Raw genomic sequence first — 25,744 nt, forward strand, 5'->3', positions numbered from 1 at the left:
CAGATCTCTGTACTGGGGTGAATGTATGACATTGTTCTGCATTCTGTCCATCAACTGTTGTTTTGCATTTGTCACCCCGAGTGGGATGGGTATGCTCAGACATGAGTACCGTGCTCTCCACACCACTGGAGTCAAGCTATCCTGGCTGAAGACAGCTGATAGCCAGAAACCAGTCCTAGGATGCTTGATTCCGGTCCAGGAAAGACATGGCTTGGCAGTTCGGGCTGGACTGTTCCCATGAGGCACAGGGTCAAGGCTGATTTGCATATGGCCATGTCTGAACGATGGATTTAGGCCCAGATCTCTGTACTGGGGTGAATGTATGTCATTGTTCTGCATTCTGTCCATCATCTGTTGTTTTGAATTCTTGAAATGGTTCACAGCCAGTACTAGGGTTAGAAGCAGTGGAGTGAAGCACTATCACATCCATCTGTCCTCCCTCCAGCCTTGTGTGTATTCAATATCGATTTTAAACTGCTCAGCGTCCACTGCTGGTGACAAGGGTCTCTATTTAGGGGGTGGCGAATGGATGCTGTCGCCAGATGCGGCTTGCACCCATTGTGGACTGCTATGCCACCGCTGTGATGTAACTAATCTGCCTACTCATTTTGTTTAGAAGTATGCCACTTACTTTTTGGTACCTTAGACAGGGTGTGCAAAGTTAGGAATGGTGTGACTCGCAACTTTGAACTTTTAAAAAACTTTGCAAGTTTTATGTAATACAAATTTTGCAAACATAAAACCAGGGCAGCTTCAGGTGGCTTTTCCGATGGCAGGAAACATACCTGGTGTCAGAAGGAGTCACGAGAGGCAGTGCGTGGACTGGTAATGCTTGACAGCCTTTGCCAGGCATATGTCTCACCTTTAGCGTGTCTCCTTCCCCATCTCCAGTCAGTGGCATCTTCCCCTGCACATTTACTCGCATCACTTTGTCCCCTACAGGGTCCTGGTGGGTGAGCTTTCTCGCGCCCCATGCACCAACCTCAGATCTCCACCTTATATACCCAAGCCATGTCTACGCTCCTTCCCTCTCTTTTGGTACTCTCTCTGGTATTTTCCACCCACAACATGTCACCACTTCATGGGTTGTCATCGTGCAGTTGGAAAACTTGTTTCATTAGGGCAGACTTCACCTCGATGAATTTGTGCAAATTCGGAAATCTGCCTCGCTTCACTGACATGATGTTTCTCACTTCTTGTGACTTTGCAGATTACAATTTTACTTCCACCTCTCACTTGTTCAGGCCTCTTGTTTTGTTTCTACTTTTGATTCCAATTTGTTCACCTGCTGTTTTTTTAAGTATCAAGGCAGGTCATCAGGGGCAATGTCCTTATGATGGCACATCCTGTGGTGTCTTCAGGGGTCAGTGTGCATGTGAGTTAGTTATAGATAGCTTTATGATTTTGGTGGCATGACACCACTGGCTAAGAGACTTTTCAAAGTGGTGGAGAGCTATTTACATGACTTTCACGTAATTGTGAATCTTGTTTGCATGCCACTTACAGCCACAATACAATTCATTGCCTACCTATGCTGTATCAACATCTGTAATGTTAACATTTTTTGGAAATTTATAACACTACACAAGAACTGTTTCTCAACAGGGCCAGACTGGCTATTGTGACACTCTGGCATTTCCATGGCAGACTGCATGCTCGGAGGCTACTTTCAGAGCCTTATGGGCTTCCGTGACCTAACAGGGCACCTAGTTTGCATTATTTGTTTGTGCTATCCAAATACACAAACCAATCAGCCCTCCCCACAGAGTGCCATTCTACCATTCTAGTCGCAACCTCCTGCACTGTGGAGGGTGATTTGGATTCCAGCCCTGGGTCTCGTGGCTTTCAAAGATCCAGTGGCAGCTGGTGACATTTTAAAGTGGGGGGGCGTAACAATTCCTGAAGAGGGCCCACTGGCAAGTGAGCATAGCATTTCTTATTTTCCAAAATGCAGGACTACAAGTGCCAGAGAGCCAAGGGAAAGGTACTGGGGGACAAATAAACTACACTTAACAGGGATCTGGCTGACATAATAAATACAGTGTTAAACATGCGCTTCATAACCACGTCAGGGCAAAATTTATTTTCATCTACGTAACGTTACTCATCGAGGTGGTTACACAATTCAAAGACACGCACCTGGTACCGAAACATGGTAGTAAATAGGAGCAATACACATAGCTGGTGACTAAGCAGGCACTGGGGTGTTGCAAGAAACCATGAAGTGATTATTGCCCATGCCCATATCCCTCAACCCTTACCAAACCAAATGTCATTGTAACGCCAAGATTATTTTTTTGTGGTAAATGGTTGCTTTACAATTTGGTACAACAAGTCACAAGTGCAGTATAACGGAGTACACTTTCAGATCACATAACCTCAGCACACAAAAGTTTTCACCGAGCATTACAGCAGAGCAGAATGAATACACGTTTGTTTCCTCTCTTCACTATAAAAGAACAGCACACCACCAGCCCCGAGTCCTGACTGCACTTTAGAATGCATTTTTCTGCTTCAATCACGGTCCTGAAACAAATGGCTAAACCCGTGTGGGCGGAAACACTCGATAGCAAATGGCACCCTTGCCAGACTTGCAATGCTTCATCGTACAGCAAAAGTGCAAATGATGCTTTGTGATTTTTTAAATATAATATTGTTAAGGGAAATAAGCTGGCATGCCCATCTACTCCATTTCACAATCACCTCCTCCATGTACTTGCAGCGCACAAATATTTCTATCTGGTGGTGGGCGCTTTACATAAGTGGAAGCAGACAATTATAGTGCTTTGAATGTGGCAGGAGGCAGCGCTTCACTTTGCAGCGAAATGCTAGTTTTAAAACCACTCTTGGGGATTAAGGCAGCCTGTTACCCCCGACCATGCTACTGTAGGCCCCAGTCCACGAATTGCAGCCTTGAACGCATGTGATGTGCGAGGGGGCAGTGCAGCTGTTTAAATTCCGGGCCACTGTCTCGCAGTGACGTGGTAAGATCTGCGTTTCTTCTCAGTGAGAACGCGGGTGGGCACTTCTGCAATGAGCTCTTCACGGCTGGTTCGTGGCGACACGTTCATGTAAGGAAACGGGCGGCCCGTGAGCTGCAGATTACCTTTACAGATGAGACAGCTGTGCAGCTTTGAGACATGCATCACTGAGAGATCCGTCACGTTTGGTACTGTCAAGTGTGTGTTTTAAGCAGTGCACCACGCAGGATCACCCTTTTGTGTGTGAAATAGACTATCCGTCCATTCCCTATTGATCTGGCTTTTGTTGATCGCAGTAACGCAGTTGCAATGTTTTAAAGTTACAGAGACTCTGAAATGGCGCTACTAGCCCAAGTTCTTCAGAGCTCACACCACTTACGAGCATTTATAAGTCAAACTTAACTTACCTTAGGCTCCGCTTCCCGCCTTCAAGTCCCGACTCCCGCGGCGCCGTCCTGTTTGAAATTCCCATGGGGCTTAACTCGTCGTCACGCAGCAGGAAGGCTGCAGGCAGCCTCCCTCCCCTCCCCTCCACCACAGCACAGCACTGTGATTGGTTCGGCTGGCTGCCCTACCTACGTCATTTCTCTCTGTATGCTGCAGCATACAGAGAGCAAGGAGAGTGGGAGGGGCTACTCGAGGGCAGGGGGAGCGGCTTGCCCACTGTTCTTAATACAGTTAATACTGTCTGTTTGGACAGACTCTCAGGCTGCCCAAACAGACAGTATTAACAACAGTGGGAAAGCCACTCCCCCTGCCCTCGAGTAACCCCTCCCACTCTCCCAAACAGGAACTTCTGCTTTCTCGCCGTGCGAGAAGGCAGAAACAAATGGTAGTTCTCTACTATTTGTTTCTGCCTTCTCGCACGGCGAGAAAGCAGTGGGGCGGCGCCCACACGCCCCCATGGATGATCCGCCACTGCAAAGATCAGATACAAACCCTCATCTCCAGCTACAACTACATCACTATCCAGGACAACAAGATCCTGACTGTTAACTGAGTGAAACCTCAAGTTTCAATAATTGCCTTGGCAGTGAGAAAACACAACTTCATAATAGCCAGCCAGTAATACATATATAGCTGTAAAATTGAATTAAACCATTTCTGTAATAGTGGCAACTCTATTACATCAGCTTTGCTATTGTCAGTGAAAATTAGCTACTCTAAGGTGCTATTGACATCTTTCACAAAGCAGATGAATCTCTAAATTGCAAACTTCCAGAAAGCATGGTCAGTGCCATCATACTAACAAAAGAACCCACATTGTGTCATCCTTGGATGACAGTACTAACTCTGAGTGTGACCCATGTACAAATGGCTTCATAGTACTCATAAAAGTAGAGGCCATTTAACAGGAGGCTTTGACCCGTTCTCAATTAGTAATCTTTGGTATTGCATTGGTCTATCAGTGAACCTCCTTTCCTACAGGAGCCAATGTCCCTGCTTATTTAGGCAGGAGTGGCTTGGTATCTGGGAAAAGTGATGTGGCAGCGTGGGTGGGGAGTGGGGGGAATGACAGTAACAACACACATACAAATAAAAAGAACTTACCTGTTGATCGCCACTTCGCCGCTCTTCTGGCTCCACAGCAGCCCAGGATGAGGCTCCTATTCACCCCTGCGGCCAATCCAGACATTGCTGTCATGCTGCTGGCAGCATGGGAGAAGCACAAGGATTGGCCTGAGCACCCTGGAGTAGCGCTCCCAGAGAGACTGTGAGCCTTTGCCTGCTGTCTCCAACCCAGCAACACAGCTTGGGTTGGAGACATCTCAGTGCACATGTCAGTTTGGCAAAACCCACATGCGCACTTAGCATCAGTGCCCACCACTCCTCCTATGCTCGTCATCCCAATGGACTAGCCCCTTAGACTCAGCCCTATGGAGAACAATCAAAAGATAATAAACCTGTGTTATTATCATTTTATTTTGCTATACTCTAGCCATAGATAACCATAGTGGAGGAGCCGCATCTACATATAGGGCAGTCACTGTTTTCAGTCCACTGGAGGGGCATATGAAGGGAACAGGGTCCAGTATGTTTCAATGCATGCCATTTTCAGCTTTTTCATGTATCCTTGCTGTCATAAGGACAAAAAGCACTATAAAAGGTGAGAGGTCTGTTTTTCTATGTTAACTAGGACACTAAGCTTGGGTTAGAAAATTGGTCTCCCACTTGACCCTTTTGGTGGATGTGTACTAGTAGGCAAAGTTTAGCAGAAAATAGGTGGTGTCAGGTTGGTCCAGGGTACAATACAATGCAATTTATAACAAGTTACTTAGAGCAAATGCACTAATAAACATAAGTCACTCATTCATTACGACAGTGCAAAGGTCAGATTGCATTTTATTAACAAAGTGAGTGAAAGTGACATGGGAAGTGTACAGTTATCATTGTTGAGTAAGGAGTATCATGACCCACTTGAGGATCCGCTTCTTGTGAGTCCTGGCCCATCCCCACACTCACAAATGGTAATAAATAGCATAAAACACTCGCACATCTGCATATATAGTATTTCTTGTGTGCATGTGTGTGTATGTGTACATATATGCGTGCAGTAAATACAATGGTGAAACTGTAAAAAGGAGATCATTAAATATACAGAAACAGTAGCAATTCTGTAATTACATTACTATAAACCAACGCCCTTTAACACAGACACAGTTTACTGTTGATGATCAGTAGATGATTGTGAACACCAAATATTCTGAAAACGAGAGCATAAAAGCAACAGATTGCAGTTATGAGTAAAAGGTTGAATGATTTTTACACTGTTTGCAAACATAACTTTTTCAATCGCTATTCGCTAATCGATTGCAAACACAGGAGTGTTGAATGGAGGATTGGAATTCGTTTATCAAATTCTGAATGCCCTCTATTGGCTTTTCAAACCTTCACAGATCATTACCCTAATGATTGTAAACACCGAAAAACTCTGGAACAGATACATAACATTAATCTGAAAATAGTTCATGAAAATAAAATATGGAACATTTAAAATAAGTAACATCCTGGTTACTAATATCTTGTCTCATCTGTACACACTCACACTCACACTCTGTATGCCTGACCTCATGTTTGAGATGCTCCGGCTACCATGACCATGTTCTGTTGAAACCCCTCCACTACTCTTTGGAGCCTACTACAAGCTGTTTCAAGTTTCTTAAATAACATAAAATAGCTGGCTATTAATGCAGAGTTGCTGTTACCGATCGAATATGTAAACAGCGCTACAATCCTCCCAAGTAGAAATAGCGACCTAAATCTCACACCTGCAGTGGTAAGCTCCACTACAAACGGGTTTGCCATTAAAAAGAGTTTGTTATGGTTTAAAGTTGAGCTTTCCGTCAGTGGTGCACTCACTTCTTCAGTTTTAGACTCCTATCACGTGAGAGAGTAAATCTGTAGAGCAAGGCACAGTGGTGTTTGGCCATCATACCAGACTCATTGGCTAGATGGAGTCAATCATTATGAGACAGACTCTGCAGAGTTTATATTTTTCACATGACTGTTCAATGGCTTCCCCATATACAATGAAGTGAGGAATCTCTCAAGCTGTTCCTCTGGCCTCAGTCCGTGTTGGCTTACATTTATGCCTTACCTGTGATCAACTATGGATTACGGGTGTATGTTTTTATATTGACAGACTATACACTGCATGCAGAATAACAATGGGAGAGGCAGGGAGATTCAGGAACACTCTCTTAGTCCCCGGTTAAATGTAAATAAACAAGAAAAGAGAGGTTAAAGTCTCAAAAAAGCCACAGGGACGGAGCGAAGCAACTGGGGGAGCTCACACCCTATTTGGGTGGAAAGGAAAGCCCTCACACACCGACCTAGTCAGTGTCATGCTTCATCATTGGGCCCCACCAAAGAGGCCGAGTGCCTCTTTGGTGTGCTACGACTCCAGAAGACTGGTTGTGTGGAAATGGGCGTGTTGTGAGGTTTGAATTAAAGATAAAAAGTGTCTAAAGGGTATCTGCAAAAATGTTTAATGATTGATCCCTAGGACACGGATAAAAGGTTTATGTGTCTGAATTTAGTGCCAAAGGTAATGGATTGGTTAATTCAGAATCTACATTAGTCAGTCAACATGTTTCAGCCTTAATGGTGGTATAAATTTACCTAGGCATTCATCAGGACAGGATTAAACCCCGGCGGTATGGACTCTCTAATCGTCCACCCTGACCTGGGGGCGTGAGAGTGAAAAAAATGAAAAAGGTGATAAAGTGCATAAAAAAGGTGGAAGAGCAGAATGCTCATTCCAAAAAATACTCCTAGTTGCGGAGTTTTTCTGCACCTGTGGAGCAAAAAACACAGACAAACACAGAAGACATACAAACAATTATTTGTAAATATGGGTCATTGCGTTTCGTCCAGGGTGCTCCATAGTTGTGGCATAAGTTGTGTTCCCAAATAAACACTAGAATTAACACCATCCATATAGCCCTATAGGGATGATACCATTTAGCTCTGGGAAGTGAAGTGGAAAAAGGGTGTTTTAAAACGCACACAATGACTAAAGAGGGGTTAAAAACACGATACAAGTACTCCATAGGAGAGATCAATGGACCAAAGGTCTGTGACCCCACTGAAAGGTTCATAAATTCAAAACATAGCTCACTTTAAAATATGGCGCTAACTGCACCATGGGTCTCGGAAGGGGGGTTGGAGCGTACCTGGCACATCCTGAAATTAGAAAGCAGAGGCTAGAAAAGCACAGAATCAGGTTTAACTTAGCTCGATCTTGTCGAAGTAAGCCGATCCTGGTAGTGGAGTAACTCACGCCCACAACGCTCTCAGCCCGCTTGTGCACCTTGCATAGCCTCAAAACCGGACCCCGACGATGGGGAGCGGGGCCGGTGAACGGGTTTAAAAAATTTTCCTCGTTCTTCCGCACTCTTCCGGGTGGGCGTGTCTCGCGTCGGAACGAGTCCTGGAGCGCGCCGGCCCTGGTGGAAGGGGCGCGGCGTGTCTCCACAAAGACGCTTGAATCTTATAACCAATAGGGATGCGGATTCAAGATAACAAGCTTTAATCGATCCTAACATTAGCAATGCAAGAAACGATGTTTGAGTAAGGTCAGCCATTGGGGCGATGTTCCGAAACAACACATGTTAAGACTTGTCTAGCTTTTAAATGAAGGGATGCACTGAGTCCTAAGGTGCCGACCTATTGAATATAAAAGGGTGAAACTAACCCTGGTGTTTAACATGATAAAGCTAACCCAGAGCCCAAATAAATACACGGGGTGCCAAAGGTGTGCAGAGCTTGGGATGAGCGAATTATGAAGGAGTGGGAGTTATTACAACCATTAGATGCCAAAATGCCTAATACCGTACATACATCGTGGGGCAAGATGTCTAGGCTTTTAACAAATTAGAAAACCTGTTCGCTACGATACTGCCACTGCGAGGGTATCATATGCAGGGTTCTAAGCTGTGCACACATTATAAAAGGAAGGGATGTGAGTATACAAAAATGTTTTTATTTTTATTTCTATTTCCATCGTCGGGGTCCGGTTTTGAGGCTATGCAAGGTGCACAAGCAGGCTGAGAGCGTTGAGGGCGTGAGTTACTCCACTACCAGGATCGGCTTACTTCGACAAGATCGAGCTAAGTTAAACCTGATTCTGTGCTTTTCTAGCCTCTGCTTTCTAATTTCAGGATGTGCCAGGTACGCTCCAACCCCCCTCCCGAGACCCATGGTGCAGTTAGCGCCATATTTTAAAGTGAGATATGTTTTGAATTTATGAACCTTTCAGTGGGGTCACAGACCTTTGGTCCATTGATCTCTCCTATGGAGTACTTGTATCGTGGTTTTAACCCCTCTTTAGTCATTGTGTGCGTTTTAAAACACCCTTTTTCCACTTCACTTCCCAGAGCTAGTGGTATCATCCCTATAGGGCTATATGGATGGTGTTAATTCTAGTGTTTATTTGGGAACACAACTTATGCCACAACTATGGAGCACCCTGGACAAAACGCAATGACCCATATTTACAACTAATTGTTTGTATGTCTTCTGTGTTTGTCTGTGTTTTTTGCTCCACAGGTGCAGAAAAACTCCGCAACTAGGAGTATTTTTTGGAATGAGCATTCTGCTCTTCCACCTTTTTTATGCACTTTATCACCTTTTTCATTTTTTTCACTCTCACGCCCCCATGTCAGGGTGGACGATTAGAGAGTCCATACCGCCGGGGTTTAATCCTGCCCTGATGAATGCCTAGGTAAATTTATACCACCATTAAGGCTGAAACATGTTGACTGACTAATGTAGATTCTGAATTAACCAATCCATTACCTTTGGCACTAAATTCAGACACATAAACCTTTTATCCGTGTCCTAGGGATCAATTATTAAACATTTTTGCAGATACCCTTTAGACACTTTTTATCTTTAATTCAAACCTCACAACACGCCCATTTCCACACAACCAGCTCCGCAGTCTTTTGGCGTCGTAGCACACCAAAGAGGCACTCGGCCTCTTTGGTGGGGCCCAATGATGAAGCATGACACTGACTAGGTCGGTGTGTGAGGGCTTTCCTTTCCACCCAAATAGGGTGTGAGCTCCCCCAGTTGCTTCGCTTCGTCCCTGTGGCTTTTTTGAGACTTTAACCTCTCTTTTCTTGTTTATATACACTGCATGCCCCTGCTGTACTAGGCCGCTTGGAACTCACACGTGTAGACGCCAGATCATCATGTGCTCTTGTGACTCAAATTACTTTGAAACTGGCCAAGCTTTTCTGTATGAAAGACAAAGCCCAACCTTGGGTCATTGCTGGAACTCTAGGTTTTCAATTGTTAACTTCCAGGTAGAGGAGTTTAAACCAACATTCTACTACTCACCAAAGGGGGTATGAAAGGTGATCTCCAAAGAGGCAATATGAACCGCAGCTCAGAACACAATTTGAAACCTTGAATATTGCACCATGATTTATACGAGAGTGTGCCAGTCATCCTCCTAAAGATATGCTGGACTCTCAGAGTGCAATGACTCACCATATTACAGGAGTAAATAATAGGCAACATATCATACCACTGATGGCAATTTGTCATTGGCTCGATGTGAAGGAGCGCTACAAATCTAAGGCTCTGGCACTAATGCATGCAGGTTTATGCAGCTGGGGACGTGCATTTTGAAATGGATCCTGAAGTGGTACTCCACAATAGCTCTTTGTGCGCTGCTCAGCAAAACATGCAAGCTCTCTAACTATATATTATTGCCGTGACGCCTGCCATCTCACCATGCGTTGCAACGTGGCTGGTCAGCATAGCTTTTGCATTGACTAAATCATCTTGACTCTCATCAAGTATGGAGGGTCTTTTGAGATGGTGTGATTGCTTCATACTCTCGGCAGTTTGAGAATGACATAATGTAAATGTAATTTGCACTTGTATAGCGCCTATCACCCAGGGGTCTCTAAGCGCTGTATGAATACCGCTGTGGAACCCTTCCTGGCCTGTTCCTGTGAGGTGTCCACTCCTGGGCACCCCCAAGGTAAAGCCAGGCATCCTAGCGTTGTCAGGGCCGGTGTGGAGATTAAGCAAGCTATTGCCCAGAGTTGCAGAGTGGAACCCATGATTAGAGTAGGTACCGAGGCGAGAATTATCGGGTCCGAGGACATTGAGCCCAAGACCCTGCCGCGACAGGGATTGAACCCTGGTCCCAGGCCAGACCTCTCCCTCAGGGTCTGCCGCTCTAATCGGTGAGCCACACTTCTCCTAATCTTGTGTTTAGAGACATTGTCCATGAATAAATGAGCAATTAAGCCACTACTCCAGCTAAAGATTCAATCATCAATGTCTCGAAGTTGCACTGCATTGCTGTGCTTATAGTCTGAATCATATATTTAGCTGACCCGGCGGAAAAGCCACATTGACTACAGTGCCTACAGACAGACAAATATCTAAATCAACTATAACATTGTTGCAAATATTTTGTAAATGCTGAATAACTTCCTCCAGTTCATTAGACTTTAGTTTCGTTCCGTTTAAATATTTCACGCCTTTTGATAATCCTCGTATGTGGAAATGAAAAGTGTTGTACTACTATTGATATTTACACTACTTCCCCCACAGTGAATACTTCTTGATCCTCCTTGCACCAGTATTCCTCAGCCCCTCAGGTGAACCTTCGGCATATTCATTTAAAAGAACAGCAAAGACATGAGCTGGTTGAGGAAGTTGGGGTGTGCTAACACATAAATGAACAGACTACATTAACTCGCCCCTTTACTGTGCACAGTGCTCATAGATTGTAATTTCAGATGTCATGAGTGTTGCTTTGAATGCTATACTTGAACGTGGTATAAGTGATGTAATATGACAGGATATAAGCAGTACATGTAGAGTGTTATAGTAACTTTTCAAGGTTAAGCTAGAACTATAACTTTATAATTTCTAATGTTGTGTAGTTTAAGTTTGCATAGAAATATATATGCAAAAAAGGAAATGGTGAACTCTGGGTAGTTCCCAAGTTTAGGAGGAGAACAGATCTTTTATATAGATGACCCTACAACACCAGCAACACTGAATTTGCTCAACTCAAATGTCTGTTTCTTTAGCAGAGTATTTAAGCATGGGATTAGCACAGTGCCATCCGCGCTGAGCTAGAGAGTGACAAAGCCTTTGCCATTTTTACAGCAAAGTCTTTAAGCATACGATTAGCAGGTACCAACCACACTGACCTGACAAATGACAAAAGCCTTGCACCACTTCAGGCAGAGTATTTATTACAGTTGTGTATTGGTAAAATACCATCTAAGCCAAACTGGAATAACTAAAAGCACCCCTGGATAATTATTATTATTATTATTATTATTATTATTATTATTATTATTAATCGGGTTTTATAAAGCGCAAACAACCCGGAGGCCTCGTAGCGCTATGTACCGTCATACTATTAAGAAGGGAGGAGAGATTAGATGAACAGATAGGTTTTCAGATCCTTCCGAAATTTTAAAAGGTTGGGTTCACTGCGAAGGAGAGTGGGCAAAGAGTTCCATTCCTTAGCAGCATTCCAGGAAAAGGAACGTCCACCCCATCTAGTGCGTCTGATCTTATTGACAGTAGCTAGAAAGGCAGTGCTTGAACGCAGAGATCTGTGAGGGAGGTAGGGTTCAGCTAGGGAGCAGATCATAGTGGGGGCGGTCTTCCGCATGGCTTTGTGCATGATACACAGGGATTTAAACAACACTCTGGCTTTGATAGGAAGCCAGTGCAGTTTCCTCAGGGCCATGGTACCTGATTGCCGTTTGTTGAGGCCTAATAGGAGGCGGGCTGCAGCGTTTTGTGTCACCTGCAACTTCCTTATTGTGGAGGTAGGAGCCCCTAAGTATAGGGAGTTCCCGTAGTCCAAACGGGACAGAATAATGGCTTGCAACATTATTCTGCGAGCTTCGAAAGGGAGAAGTGGTAACACCTTTCTCAGCATACGCATGAGCCCAAAGCATATGGCGGACAGAGTAGTAGCTTGCTGCAGGAAGTTAAGGTTAGTGTCCAGCCAAATGCCTAGGCTCTTTATATGGGACTTAGGTTGTGGCGGGGGCCCCATACACAAAGGCCAGTCCGGGAGAGGGCTGGGAATGGCTGAGTTGCCTAGCATCAAAAGCTCCGTTTTCTCGCCATTTAATTTTAAATGCGAGATAGCCATCCACTGAGCAACCGCTACTAGACAGTTGCTTAAGTTAGAAGAAGAGGAGTCCGCCTGATTCATAGATACGACTAATTGCGTATCATCGGCGTACGTCACTATGTCAAGGCCGAACGAGTGCACTATATCAGCTAAAGGCTGCATATAAATATTAAAAAGTGTTGGGCTCAAAGCAGAGCCCTGGGGCACACCTTGATCCAAGGGCCAGCATTTTGAATGGGTAGTGCCCTCGACAACCTTAAAAGAGCGACTCTCCAGAAAAGACTGGAGCCAGTGCATGGCCTTCCCTGAGATTCCCATTTTATAGAGGCGGTGAAGGAGAATGCTGGTGTTGACAGTGTCGAAAGCGGCACTAAGGTCGAGCAGCATGATTGCTGTAGTGCCGCCTTGATCCATTTGTTTCCTGGCCAATTCAGTTACCGCCAAAAGAGCCGCCTCAGTTCCCAATTTGGGACGGAAGCCGGCTTGGGAATCGTGGAGAAGATGATAATTTTCTAAAAATTGAGTGATGGACGTGTTAATATGTTTTTCTAAAAGTTTACTGACCCACGGAAGGAGAGAAATAGGCCGGTAGTTAGCCATATTCTCAGAATCCAGGGTGGGCTTTTTCAGTAGAGCCTTAACTTGGGCACATTTCCACGCTGTGGGCACTAAGCCTGTGGTAATGGAAGCATTCAAGATATTAAGGATAACTGGTTTGATGGTGTTTTCAATTGTTATTAACTGGCAGGGGGGAGCAGGATCCGCAGGAGATCCGGATTTTATTTTCGACATGATGACCCCAAGTGAGTTAGTATCCAACAATGGAAACTCTTCTAATTTTGGAGTGCTGGTGTTTGGTGAGGTGGTTCCTGTGTCCTGACATAAGTTAGGTGGTTCAAAAGCAGAGGCAATTTTCTGTATTTTGCTATGAAAGTATTCAGCTTGACTGTCACAGCGAGCCTGAGCTTTACTAGGGTCCGGAGGAATCAAAGGGGTATCAATCAGGAATTTAGCTATCCGAAAAATTTCTCTAGAAGAGTTGGAGGCGGTTTTAATTTTTTCCTCGAAGTATGATGTTTTAGTACATCTAATTTCTGCTTTGTTTTGTTTGATAGCTTCAAGATGAATAGTTTTGTCTATATTGCTACGGGAAATCCTCCAATTTCTTTCGAGTTTCCTGCACACTCTTTTTAGTTCTTTAAGTTGGGGAGTATACCAAGGCGAATCCTTAGATTTAGTCTTTTCTTTGAGGGCTTTGATAGGTGCAATAGAGTCCAGGGCTGAACACAGCCAGTTGTTGTAGTTCTCATACTGCAATGCCGGGTCTGTCTCATTTGGAGGGGGAGCAAAGGAGAGCACATTGGCCCATTGATCAGAAGAAATTTTGGACCAGTCCCTCCCTTGTAGGATAGTGCGGGGGGAGGGCTGTAGTGACATAACTGGTGTCCACTGTATAGGTATTAAATAGTGGTCTGTCCATGTAAGAGGCAGTGGACTCCCTACTTCCAGTCTATGATCATTACTAAGTACCCCATCAAGGAGATGGCCCTTTTCATGGGTGGGTTCAAAGCCCTTCTGTACAATCTGAAGAGCTGCCAGACTGTCCAGAAATGCCCTAGCCGTAGAATTATTAGGGTCATCTAAATGAATATTTATGTCCCCTAATATCGAGAAATAGGGTCTACTAACCACTAAGTCGGCTATCTTAGATTGAAGTGAATCAATAAATTCGCCTATTTGATTGGGGGGACGGTAAATAAGAGCACCAGAGAATGAGACTGTGGGTGAAAAGTCCAAGGTAAAGAGCATACTCTCACAGTTAGAGATGGCGGCCGATGAAATCCTACAGAGGTAGTGGTTTTTTAGAAGAATGGCTAGGCCACCTCCTCTGCCTTCTGGTCTATCTTGCCTTTGCAACGTGTATCCCATTTGTAAAATAGAAGTAATATCAGTGTCAGAGGCATCTTTCAACCATGTCTCTGTTAAAAATATTACATCGGGATCATTCTCCTCTAACAAGAGGGACATTTGCACAGCATGTTTGGTTAATGAACGGCAATTTAAAAGAAACATTTTGTAGGTTTTAACAGGGTGGAGTTGACCTTCCTGACTAGAAAGTGTAAATTTACAGTGGGAACAGATTCCCGTGGTAGAATTAGGATGAATAGAATTAGGATGAATAGAAAATTGTGTTTTGATCTAGTTAGAGCTCTTCAGAGAGATTTAGCTTTGTCCAGATTCAAAGGAGCATCCGTTATAAGACAACACACTACTCTTACATGATTGATTTTATTCATATAAATATATTACTTTTGATCATGACAGTAAATCATTTTATGCAGTTGTCCAGAGAAATTTACTCCAATTAACATTTCACATTGAGAATATTGGGTTTTCGTTATCATGGTCATATTTACTGTTGTCAGTTGTACCATTAGTGTTCATGCTGCAGCAAACTGTTTCATTATGGGCCAGAGTCGCAGAGCTGTTTGTACAAATAGTACGTCTCCTCTACATTGTAAATTCAAATTTGTGACTTTCAAAACTTAAATCTGCAAATGAAAATGAATTTACTCCCATATAGAATTTCTACTTGATGGAATTTCTTGTGTTAGAATATATCTTCGCAGAGTCGGGTTGGGGCTATTTAAGAGCAGAAGCACAATTAAAAGGTGGTGAAAACAAGGGCAGCTCCACCACTAGGACGGAAGAGCATCGCCCCACTGCTTTCTTGCAATGTGAGAAAGCCAAAACATAAAATGGTAATAACTTTTAGTTATTACCATTTTATGTTTGCTTTGCACATTGCAGGTGGGCAGAGCTTCTATCCAGTCCGTGCAGGGCAGGGGAGGAGTGGTTTGCCTCTCTTGAGTGTGCAAAAACTGTGTGGTCGGCCCTCTCGGGCCTCCCAAACTAGTCATGCACACTCTGCCCTTCTCCATGCAGGCTGCATTGCAAACCCTTACAGATCATGACCCTGATCATTTTAAACAATGAAAAAAGTCTGGAACAGATACTTAACATTAATCTCAAAATAGTTCATGAAAGTAAGATATGGAAGATTTAAAATACCTAACTTCCTGGTTTCTAACATCCTGTCTCATCTGAACACACCCACTTAAATGATGTGTTTGCAGCACCTCATTGCAGCCTGCATGGAGAACATGCCCACCCCACTAGCCACTGACTGGGCGCCGTCCCAACCAATCACAACGCTGCCAATGCAGCGTTGCGATTGGCTTAGGTGAGGGAGCCTGGCTGCCTGCTTCCTGTTCCTATCGGAGGCAGGAGAACAGGAGCGGAGAAGACGTGGGACCTGCAGGAAAGGTAAGTTCCCCCCACAACCGGCCGCTACTGGATGAAATCAACAATCTACAAGCTTGTTGGTAGTCACAAATGGTGTTGGCTTTCACAAACATTTTTCAGGTAGTTTTCCAGCATAGACCAACTATAACTTTCCTGTTCTCGAGGAGATGTAAATCCACCCTAATAAAAAAAGAAGGAACATCCCAGTAATTGTTGGTGGGTGTAACCAAAGTTGTTTTCCAGGGGTGAATGCTTTATTTGGAAAGACTGAAAAAAAATGTTTCCGTACACGTGCACTGATGCATTATATTTATGCATGCAGAAATGTACACTTGCTACTTTTCTGAATGAATGAATGAATGTTGACTCATGATTAGCTGTCAGAAACTAGGAACCCGGCAATATATTTGATGAATTTCAATATCTTGGGATATTTGCTCCAGAAAAAAAAATGTCACAACATCTTTCTCTTTTGTTTAAACTTACACTCAATTGTCTAGAAGGACTGTTCTGGTGTATGAAGATATAGTTTTTGACAGCTGTGGGAAGATGTACAACTAGAATATTTGTTTATTGCTCTGGAATTTGTTGTTTATGATTTTTATAGATTTTGGAACTGACTAAACACATTAGTGTAATGTCATTTGGCATTTATTCATAAACTGTACTCTGGCATTAACACAAATATGCATTTGTTCTTTCAGCAGCCAAAACATCCCAATCCAGATTGGCGTTATTCAGCGTCCCTAAGAGCTGGAGTACAAAGGTATGACTTCTTTTGAAACCACTTCTACAATATATGTATGGAAAATTGGGTATTTATTTCTGGTTCTCTACAGAAGGCATGGATAAAAAACTTATAAAAAGTGATCTAGAGAATTCTTGAAAACTAGCAATTGTTGCATGTGGTGTACGGAGTAAATATATGAACAGAAAGAGCAAGCTGGGATTTTATGGGTTAGAGAGTTGAAATATGGGTGTTTCGCGTTAGAAAGCGATGGATAAGGAATTTCCCGAAGGTGCTCAGGGTGGAGATAGTTATTAGGTCGAGTGTGAGGGTATTCAAGTAAAGTAGTGCCAAGATGGAAAAAACACACAGATCTTGGCGTGGTGCCATGTGTTGAGGCTACTAACATGTCCCTGGTAAGTGATCAAAGTGGAGACCTAGGATTAGAGAAGGAAATGATCTGTGAAAGGTTAGTAGTGGGAGGGTCGGAAAGGGAGCAAATGTGGGCAGCAGGCACATGGCTGCATTTGTGCACTGTAAATATGAATTTTTAGCAGTATCTGTGATTTACAGTAGTTAACCTATGAGGTCCATACTAGTAGAGAGGCTGGTGAAACTGATCAGGTCAAGAGCTTTTTAAATGAGCTGCAAGAAATAATATAGGAAAGTACGTTTTGTGGTGCAATGAAACCCGTTTGTTAATGAATAGGTATTTTCAAGAGTTAAATACGTTCGCAGATTTCCAGGATTACTAATTTACCAATGGTAGCAGGTAATTCCAAATATATTAAGAATGCTAGTGAAGTGCATCACACTGTGACACAGTAAACAATGTGTGCAATCGGTGTACAAACTTCAGATAATGCTTGAGAACTGTCGTGTGAGTTATTACATTATGATAGATTGGATCCAGGAGTCGGTTTATAAAAGCCTATATCTAATTTTCTTAGTACAGTCGATTTGTGACGACTGGTCACCTGTAGTAAATGACTATTCACAGTGTCTACTGTCTCTGCGCCAAGACACCTCAGGGTATTCGTGCGCTTAACAAGTTGAAGTAACATAACAGGAGGCTAGGTGATAGGCAGACAAGGCAGCATTATTAAGGCTGCAGTTCAAACAAGGAAAATGGAAACAGACTTTTCCTCTTCGGATATCTTTTCTGAAAAGAAAACTTCATCACCAGAGACGAGATGTTTATGGCAACATGTTTATTGTTTTGTAAGCTATAGGTCATTACAGGAAAGACGAAATGTCTCCATGTTTCTACACAATTTGAGCCACATTATTTCACCTGAGCAATAAACTGATTTTTGCTAAAATTATCGACTGCTTTTTAGTGTGTTTTATTTTGTAACACAAATTCTGCATTTATTCTTTATTTTTGCAGTGAACATGAAAGAGCAAGGCACCAAAGATTTAAGCTTTTTTGTGGGAAGGGAAATGGTGTGATCATTATTATATATAATAAAATACCCTCTGACATACATGAACAGGATAGGGCAAGTCACCCCGGAGTTCCATGACCTTATAAAAGAACTTTGCCTCGTTCCTCGATGTGGCCATGAAACTCCTCAGCGGCTCACAATATGCTTATAATATACAGCAGAGGGTCCTTTATCACTTATTTAAGAACATCCTAACCAGCAGTATAGGTAGAGCTCAACACCAAAAAGTGATCGATCTGACCCATGGGAGCAAAGAAGCAAGCATACAGCAATCCCACAATTTAACAGAAATACAGTGGTAACATTGCTTTTGTAAGTAAAGTTATTTATATTGATTTTGGGGTGTACCACAGATCAGAGATGGAAACCGTCATACCACTCTTTTATTGATGGATTTATTATTCACTGCCAAGACATCTCTCAGGAAACTGGCTCTTTGGCCTAAAGTGCACCATGAGGTCATCATTGGGGCAGGTTCTCAATCATTGTGTAACCAGCGATTGGCTGTCTTCAAGTGAAAATGAAGTCACAGTTAATAAAAGTTGCCTTGTTAAACGAAAAATGAATTTTCTACAACGGCTCCCTAGAGTACAGATTTTGCCAAGAAGCTCATTATATAAAAAAAGAAATGCGACTCATGTGACTATACCCACTTTCCTCATCTGCAGAAAAGGATTTGTTTACAGCCATTCAACAAGATTGAACTATCAGCAGTTTCATATTACCTCTGGTTAAACAAACCCTTCCAGAGTCTTTCTCATGTGTTTTGTTTTACTTGTGGTCGGAAGATAATAGTGATGCATGTAATTAAGTTTAAGTTCCAGAAATTTGTGTTGAAAATAATAACTTTTCCCTTGGTGGACAAATGTGAGCATTCCCATTGTGACAAAACAAGCTTACTATCCATATTTGTCTTTCCAGGGGACTGGAATTTCTCTTCTCAAACTGTCTGCCTTTATGCTGGCCAATTTTCTGCCTCCCAATAGAAACTAACAAAGGGTTGATCCATCCCATCTGAGTGGGTTTAGATCAGACACTGGAAGCAACCAAAAGACTCAGTGATTAAATGAGATGGTGATTTGATTAGGCCTTATGCCCTCCCCCAGCTCGACCGCCATCATAAGCACCATAGATGAGAAAGAATCATGGAGGATAAGTGTTAGGCCAGCTGAGAGAGCCTCAAATCAAAATTGAAAACCACTGCAACACAACCAACCTGGTAGAATTAACTGCTGGAGTACCAAAATGTTGTATGGGTTTATCAACAGTTAAATGGAGAGCAGAGTGGGAACGATAACCCAACACAAATCTGCCCTCAGCGACTCCAAGACGAATAGTCAACATCGGTGAGGCCGGATTTGGCCCTGGGAAATCTCGTTCTGCGTCCAGTGTTTTTGCCTGGAGCACCAACTTTGTACATTCTCTCTATTATCTTCATTTATCTAAAATCGTTGATCATAGGCCGGACCGGGCCCTCTGAACTTCCTGCTCTGCTCCCAGTGCACTTATCTGGAGCGCCATTTTGTGCAACAATTCTTCATTACCGTTAAGATACTCACCTCAATTAAGCCCTGATGAAGTTCTCCATGTGAGAACGAAACACGTTGGCTGAGTGTAATGCTCCTATATTGTGTGAATTAATTGATTTGAAATAAAGGCTTTTGAAACATTATACCAATTCTCAGGACTTCATTACCTGGCGCACGCCCACCCCTCTCTACAATCAACCTGGTAGAATTAATTGTTGGAATACCAAAATGTTGCATGGGTTTATCAAGAGGTAAATGGAGAGCAGAGTGGGAACGATAACCCAACACAAATCATATGGTTGCTCTATGAGAAGGCAAATATTGGCAGAACCTCATGTCCATCAAATGTCCCTCAAGACTATAATTTCAGGTGAATCATACATAGGTTTTAAATGCTAATATAAAGGATGCTCCTTTCTATCATAATGCATAAGATTATTGCTATCAGGGAAACCCAAAGCATTATCTGGTCCTCCTGAGGCATCGATTAGCTACATTGTTTTGATAAATCTTTTTATTACCATCCTTTTATTGACATTTCAATATAATACATACACTCAACTACACCTCTGTGCACCAGTTCATTGATGCTCTAATAAACATGCATTTATTCTGAGTGCCAACCTTCATTTGTACTTCAGTTGCTGGCATTCAAATCTTGGCCCCCTTCCATTTTCTTGTACAAGAGTTTGTAACCTGAAGTTTACTTTTGATTCCAAGTTATGCTTTGCCTCCCATATAAGGAAGTTGTTTCCACCTTCTTCATGCTTCTTAGTCATGCATAAGATCCATTCTTTCTTGATCCTGAAGACCATGGACTCGTTATTCAAGCAGCAGTCCCTTTTCATCTAGGTTGTATGTATTTGTATGTGTATGTATTTTGTTTTTATAGAGCGCACATATCACCATTCGGTCTCATAGCGCTGACAGAGGTTTAGGAGATAATGAAGAGAGGTATTACATCATTGCCTTGAATAGTAGAGTTAAGCTAATGTGCTATTCTGAGGGCCCCCAACGTGTTTTATTGTCAGATTGCAGATTGTTCTAAGTGATGCAAACCAGATTCTCTTAGGAACTTTCTCCAGAAATAGCTGTTTCAACACAGTTTGACAAGTTTCACTAGTGGTCTTTGGACAAGCGAATGAATTTGAAAGATCTAGGCTTCATTGTTTTGTGTTTCGTGTCAATTCCTTGAATATATTCAGAACAAATTATGTCATCAAAGGCCCATACACACATTTAGAGCCTTTTCTCTGGTACTTCTGGCTGTTTCCCACATTTACCGAACTGAGAAGGGTAGCTGGTCTTTTGTTCATCTACCATTGCGAGCTTGCTTCCTCTTGCCATTAGCTTGGTCACTAAACATCTCATCTTAGGAAAGTTTCTTAAAACCTTCCCTTTCCCTCTCAACGTTAGCGTCTTACTGTTTTAAATGCATCAATAAATCAACCAATTAATCAATTTATTGGCAAAGTGCTTAGGTATGCAAATCTTTCTTTTTTTGCAACACATATGCTAACTTGTTCTCACCTCAGTAGTCTGGAATGAGACCCACCTCCCAGTTTGATCACTCAATGATCGTGTACTTAATGATGTATATAATATGGGGAAGTTGAGCTTGAAAATACTCAGTTTGTGCTTACCTGACAATAAAGTTGGAAGTATGTATGGGATAAATTCTCAATACTCTGACTTGCCCGAATTCCATCAGCATAAAACGTCTGCCCCACCAGCAGTCAGAACACTGCATCACTCCTGCAACTTTTAAGGATCTGTTCACAGTCATTCTCAAATACAGGCTTCCTGGTCAGGACTCACCTGGCCTCAGTCATTCGCAGCATGAAAAAATAAATGGAGAAGTTTTTGTCTGAAACAATCGCCTATATTTCTGCATCATTTAGCTGATCAGGAAAGTTTCAAAACATCTAATAAGACGTGTGCCGCATCTGTACTTTTCTCAAGGGAACAGTTTTAGGTTATGTGATCATTCATGCAGAGGAAAACACACATCATGTAATCAGACACAGTTTTTTGAAATTTCAAGCTACACACTTCCATTGGTCAATTCTTAAATGTATATGTTCTATGTCTTATTACTTCATAACATTCATTTGATGAAGTGATTATCTTGATTTGATACAAGGTCATCTTTAGTGCAACTGGGTGCATTGTGTCAGAATTAAATTATTAATTGGAGAAAATAGGGGCCAGATGTACAAAAACTAGGAATTGTGATTTCCAAATTGTGATTCTTAATGAATCTCAACTAGGAAATAGCAATTCCTAATGTAAGAAACCTTAGAACTTTTAATCACTGATTCCTAGTGGGTCGCAAATCGACCCACCTCATGAGTATTATTGAGGTAGGTCACAGTTTATAATCCATTAGGAATGATAGCCATCACAGGGATGGTGGCATGCTGGGGTCAGCAGACCACCATGTCTGTGATTGCTTTGAAATAAAAGTCAACTCCATTAGGAGGGCCTTGGGAGATTTCTAGACCTTCAGGTGTCCCTTCCCCATTTGTATAAATAACACACAAAAACACCTGGGTCTTAAAGAGGTAAAGAAAGAACAACCTAGCCGAACAGTGATATTCTTTTTTAAGGACTAATTTCTCAACCACCAGAGGTGCCATGCTTCATCATTGGGATTCACCTTACACTGTGACAGATGATCACGGTGCAGGCTATAACTCCCTCACTGAGAAGGAGGCGCTCTTTAGATGTTTGAAAAGAGTTGGTAGAAACCCTGTGGTGAACTAGAGGGTGTTGAGGTATGCTGAGCGTGCAAAGAGTGATATTGTGATTGAAACTGCCTCCAGGACAAGCATACAGCTTTATTCAAGCGTGCCTGGTTCACGGTTAAAAGAAGAAACACTGCAGAGGTAAATTAACCCTGATTAGGTGCGTCACTAAGTAGGCCAACATGTTTCTGCCATTTATACCCTCAGAAGATGTGCATTGGTATTTATCAGGACCTGTGGAAATCGCTTCTGCTCAACAAGCGTGGTCATAAAACGAAAAAACTAAACCAATCAGTGGTCCAGTGCCACTGGCGTAACGAACCTTGAGGGGGCCACCTCCGGGCTCAATCAGGAGCCCTGCAGCCAGAGTGCTGTGCTGATGGGGCCCCCTGGAGCTTGAGCCACCCCCCACCCCCGCAGGGGCTGCGGGGGCCTGTGTTATGCCCCTGTCCAGTGCAGACGAAGCAGCTGCAGGTAAGAGCGGTGGGGCAGGCTGGTGGGGATTTCGAGAGATGACCAAGAGGGAAAACTATTTATTTATTTAATTTTCCATTGTGGTCGTCTCTCCAAATCACCCCCCAGCCGGCCCCACCGCTCTTACCAGCAGCGTCTGCGGCTGGTCCACTGTAAGATTCAAAACAGATCCACTGTCAATCAACTGGTAGGGGAATACAGTGACACCTAGGTTATAATTAAAAAATCTGTGGCACCTGCCACAGCGTGACTCCAGCTACCCAAGTTAATGGTGAGTATTATGCATCACAGTAGTGTGTGCAAAATTAAACAAATTTGCGTTCACACAGAATTTACCCAAAATAAGGTGAATATTGAACACCATGATTCAATGTGTGCACAATCAGTCAAACATGGATTTCATACATGATCCAACAGGCTTACCCACAATTGTCGAGTGTTGTGCCTAAACTCGTGGGACCCTGGTATGGAGCTCGGGGTGCGCTCTTTCCTGTGGTGAGGATATTGAGAAAGTAGTAAGTAAGCATCTTAGGTACTGAAACACTCAATGCTGTTGAAAAACAGCATTGGCAAATAATAGAGCTGGACATCTCCTTTGAGTGCCCAGGGAGAGAAAAAAAGAATAAGAACACAAAAGGAATTAAAAAGTATATGTCTCTGCTCGAGTCATAAGACCCACCCCATTGTGACGGTGGTCATGGTGAAACAAGCACTGGCCATAGGCAGGGAGGGTGGCCGAAATTTTGGTGTGTGAGCACGAGCACAATGACATCGTGCATTCTGTAGGACCATCGTCAGAAGGACGCTAGACCAGTACTTAAGGCAGACAAATTAGGCGGCCAAACACTTGGGAATTGCCTCTTGGACAACACAGAGGTGCTCTACTTGTTTGTAAAATTCAGCGCGCTCACCAGGAGCACAATAGCAAATTTTAAAAACCCCCGTTTTGTCCGTTTTGTTTTAATTTAATTTGGACACTGTTACCCTGTTTTTAAAATTGAATTACCCACTGCCGCATACCTGCACTTTAAATTGGTACAGCACCGCGTTCAGAGAGGATCACTGCCCATTGGAAAGCACACCACACCGCCAGAACGGCGGACATTTTAGGTGAGGGCTAAGGATTGGGGTGGTCTAGTCGTCAGAAGGACGCTAGACCAGTACTTAATTTTTAGAAAAAGAGATGCCGGCCCTGCAATTCATTTCATATAGCTACTTAGTTGGAGCAACAAACCAAACTTATTTTTGATTTGTATGGTCTGATTTATTTACACCATTCACTTTTCTTTTATAAATCTCATTAGCTTAAAGCATAAATTGCATGAGAAAAACACTACATTTACACTACATTTACACAATACAACATATACATATTTCTTACCACAATAAACAGAAAAACATTCCTTCATTCAATGTACATATAAAAATTCATGAATACGAGAAGCATTAATCTTTAGGTGAAAATAAATATTGAAAGTGAAGCTAATCACAGAAAGGAAAAGGGGAAACAAATTGCAAAAGCAGGAAGGAACTAATTGATCGGTGTATCAACCAGATTATTGCGAAATCTGTATTTGTTATTGTCAATTTGTTTCCCCTTTTCCTTTCTGTGATTAGCTTCACTTTCAATATTTATTTTCACCTAAAGATTAATGCTTCTCGTATTCATGAATTTTTATATGTACATTGAATGAAGGAATGTTTTTCTGTTTATTGTGGTAAGAAATATGTATATGTTGTATTGTGTAAATGTAGTGTAAATGTAGTGTTTTTCTCATGCAATTTATGCTTTAAGCTAATGAGATTTATAAAAGAAAAGTGAATGGTGTAAATAAATCAGACCATACAAATCAAAAATAAGTTTGGTTTGTTGCTCCAACTAAGTAGCTATATGAAATGAATTGCAGGGCCGGCATCTCTTTTTCTAAAAATTAGTTTATGGTCCAGCCGACCCTGTGCCCCGGGACCTGTCTCCCCATTTTTTGCAAAGACCAGTACTTAAGGCAGCCATGCTGACGCGCAGCGGGCACGCGCGGCGGGCTTGCCGGAGCGTCGCCGGAGTCGCGCCAGAGTCCAGCCCGTCTGCGCCCGTCCGCACACGGACGGGCTCGGGGGCAGGGACTTCTGGCCAACTGCGCACTTACTCTTCTGATTTACTGCGCAGTCTAAATAAAGGTGAGGCACGCTTGGACTGTGCTACTGTCCAGAAACTCAAAGAATACGCGATATTCATCCCCCATAATATGACTCCTTCTGGGTCTTACTCCTCACTGAAAATAGCGAGCCTAAATACCCGCTCACTCCACTGTCACCACGCTGAAGTATATAATTTGCTGCAAGACAATGAGATTGACATACTGACCCTAACTGAGACCTGGTTAGGTGACAGTTCAATGCCAGACATCATTGCCGCTCTGCCCAGCGGGTATGATGCCTTATGGCACAACCGCCCAGGAAATACACGGGGGGGAGGGGTAGCTGTTTTATTTAAAAAGGCTTTGTCAGTGGAAAGATTGCTGTCAGAGACAGCCGACTTGGCTGACCTACTTGGGGTGAAAGTCACAGTTAACAACTCATGTTGGGTGTTGTTAGCGGTTTATCGCCCACCCAATGCAACCCCACTGTTCCATGACCTATTTGGCCCCATTATGTCAGACATATGCACCCGTTATACGAAAATCATAGTCACAGGAGACTTTAATTTACATTGGGATAAACCCCATTGGGATCTATCTATGCGCCAACTGGACACTTTGATGTCAGCACTAAACTTCAAACAACTTGTGAAGGCTCCTACACACATCAAAGGTCACGTTCTTGACCTGGTGTGGTCTTCAGACCCAAATGTGACACTTAAAGAGGTAACCCCATGTATATGGTCTGACCATTATCTAGTAT

At 42.9% G+C, this 25,744-nt stretch overlaps 1 protein-coding gene across 9 annotated transcripts in view; it reads left to right on the forward strand.

Moving 5' to 3' along the window:
- LOC144769399 (protocadherin alpha-C2-like) overlaps positions 1-25,744 on the forward strand; it is a 576,427-nt gene that overhangs the window by 343,247 nt on the left and 207,436 nt on the right. For 6 of the 9 annotated variants that reach the window (XM_078653461.1, XM_078653464.1, XM_078653462.1 and 3 more), the window contains exon 2: positions 16,626-16,687. In XM_078653461.1, coding sequence (XP_078509587.1) covers positions 16,626-16,687 — 62 coding nt within the window. The remainder of the gene's footprint in view (positions 1-16,625; positions 16,688-25,744) is intronic. The other 3 variants (XM_078653463.1, XM_078653460.1, XM_078653457.1) reach the window with 1 other exon arrangement.

The sequence above is a fragment of the Lissotriton helveticus genome, chromosome 7, assembly GCF_964261635.1.
Source record: "Lissotriton helveticus chromosome 7, aLisHel1.1, whole genome shotgun sequence".
Taxonomy (NCBI): Eukaryota; Metazoa; Chordata; class Amphibia; order Caudata; family Salamandridae; genus Lissotriton; species Lissotriton helveticus.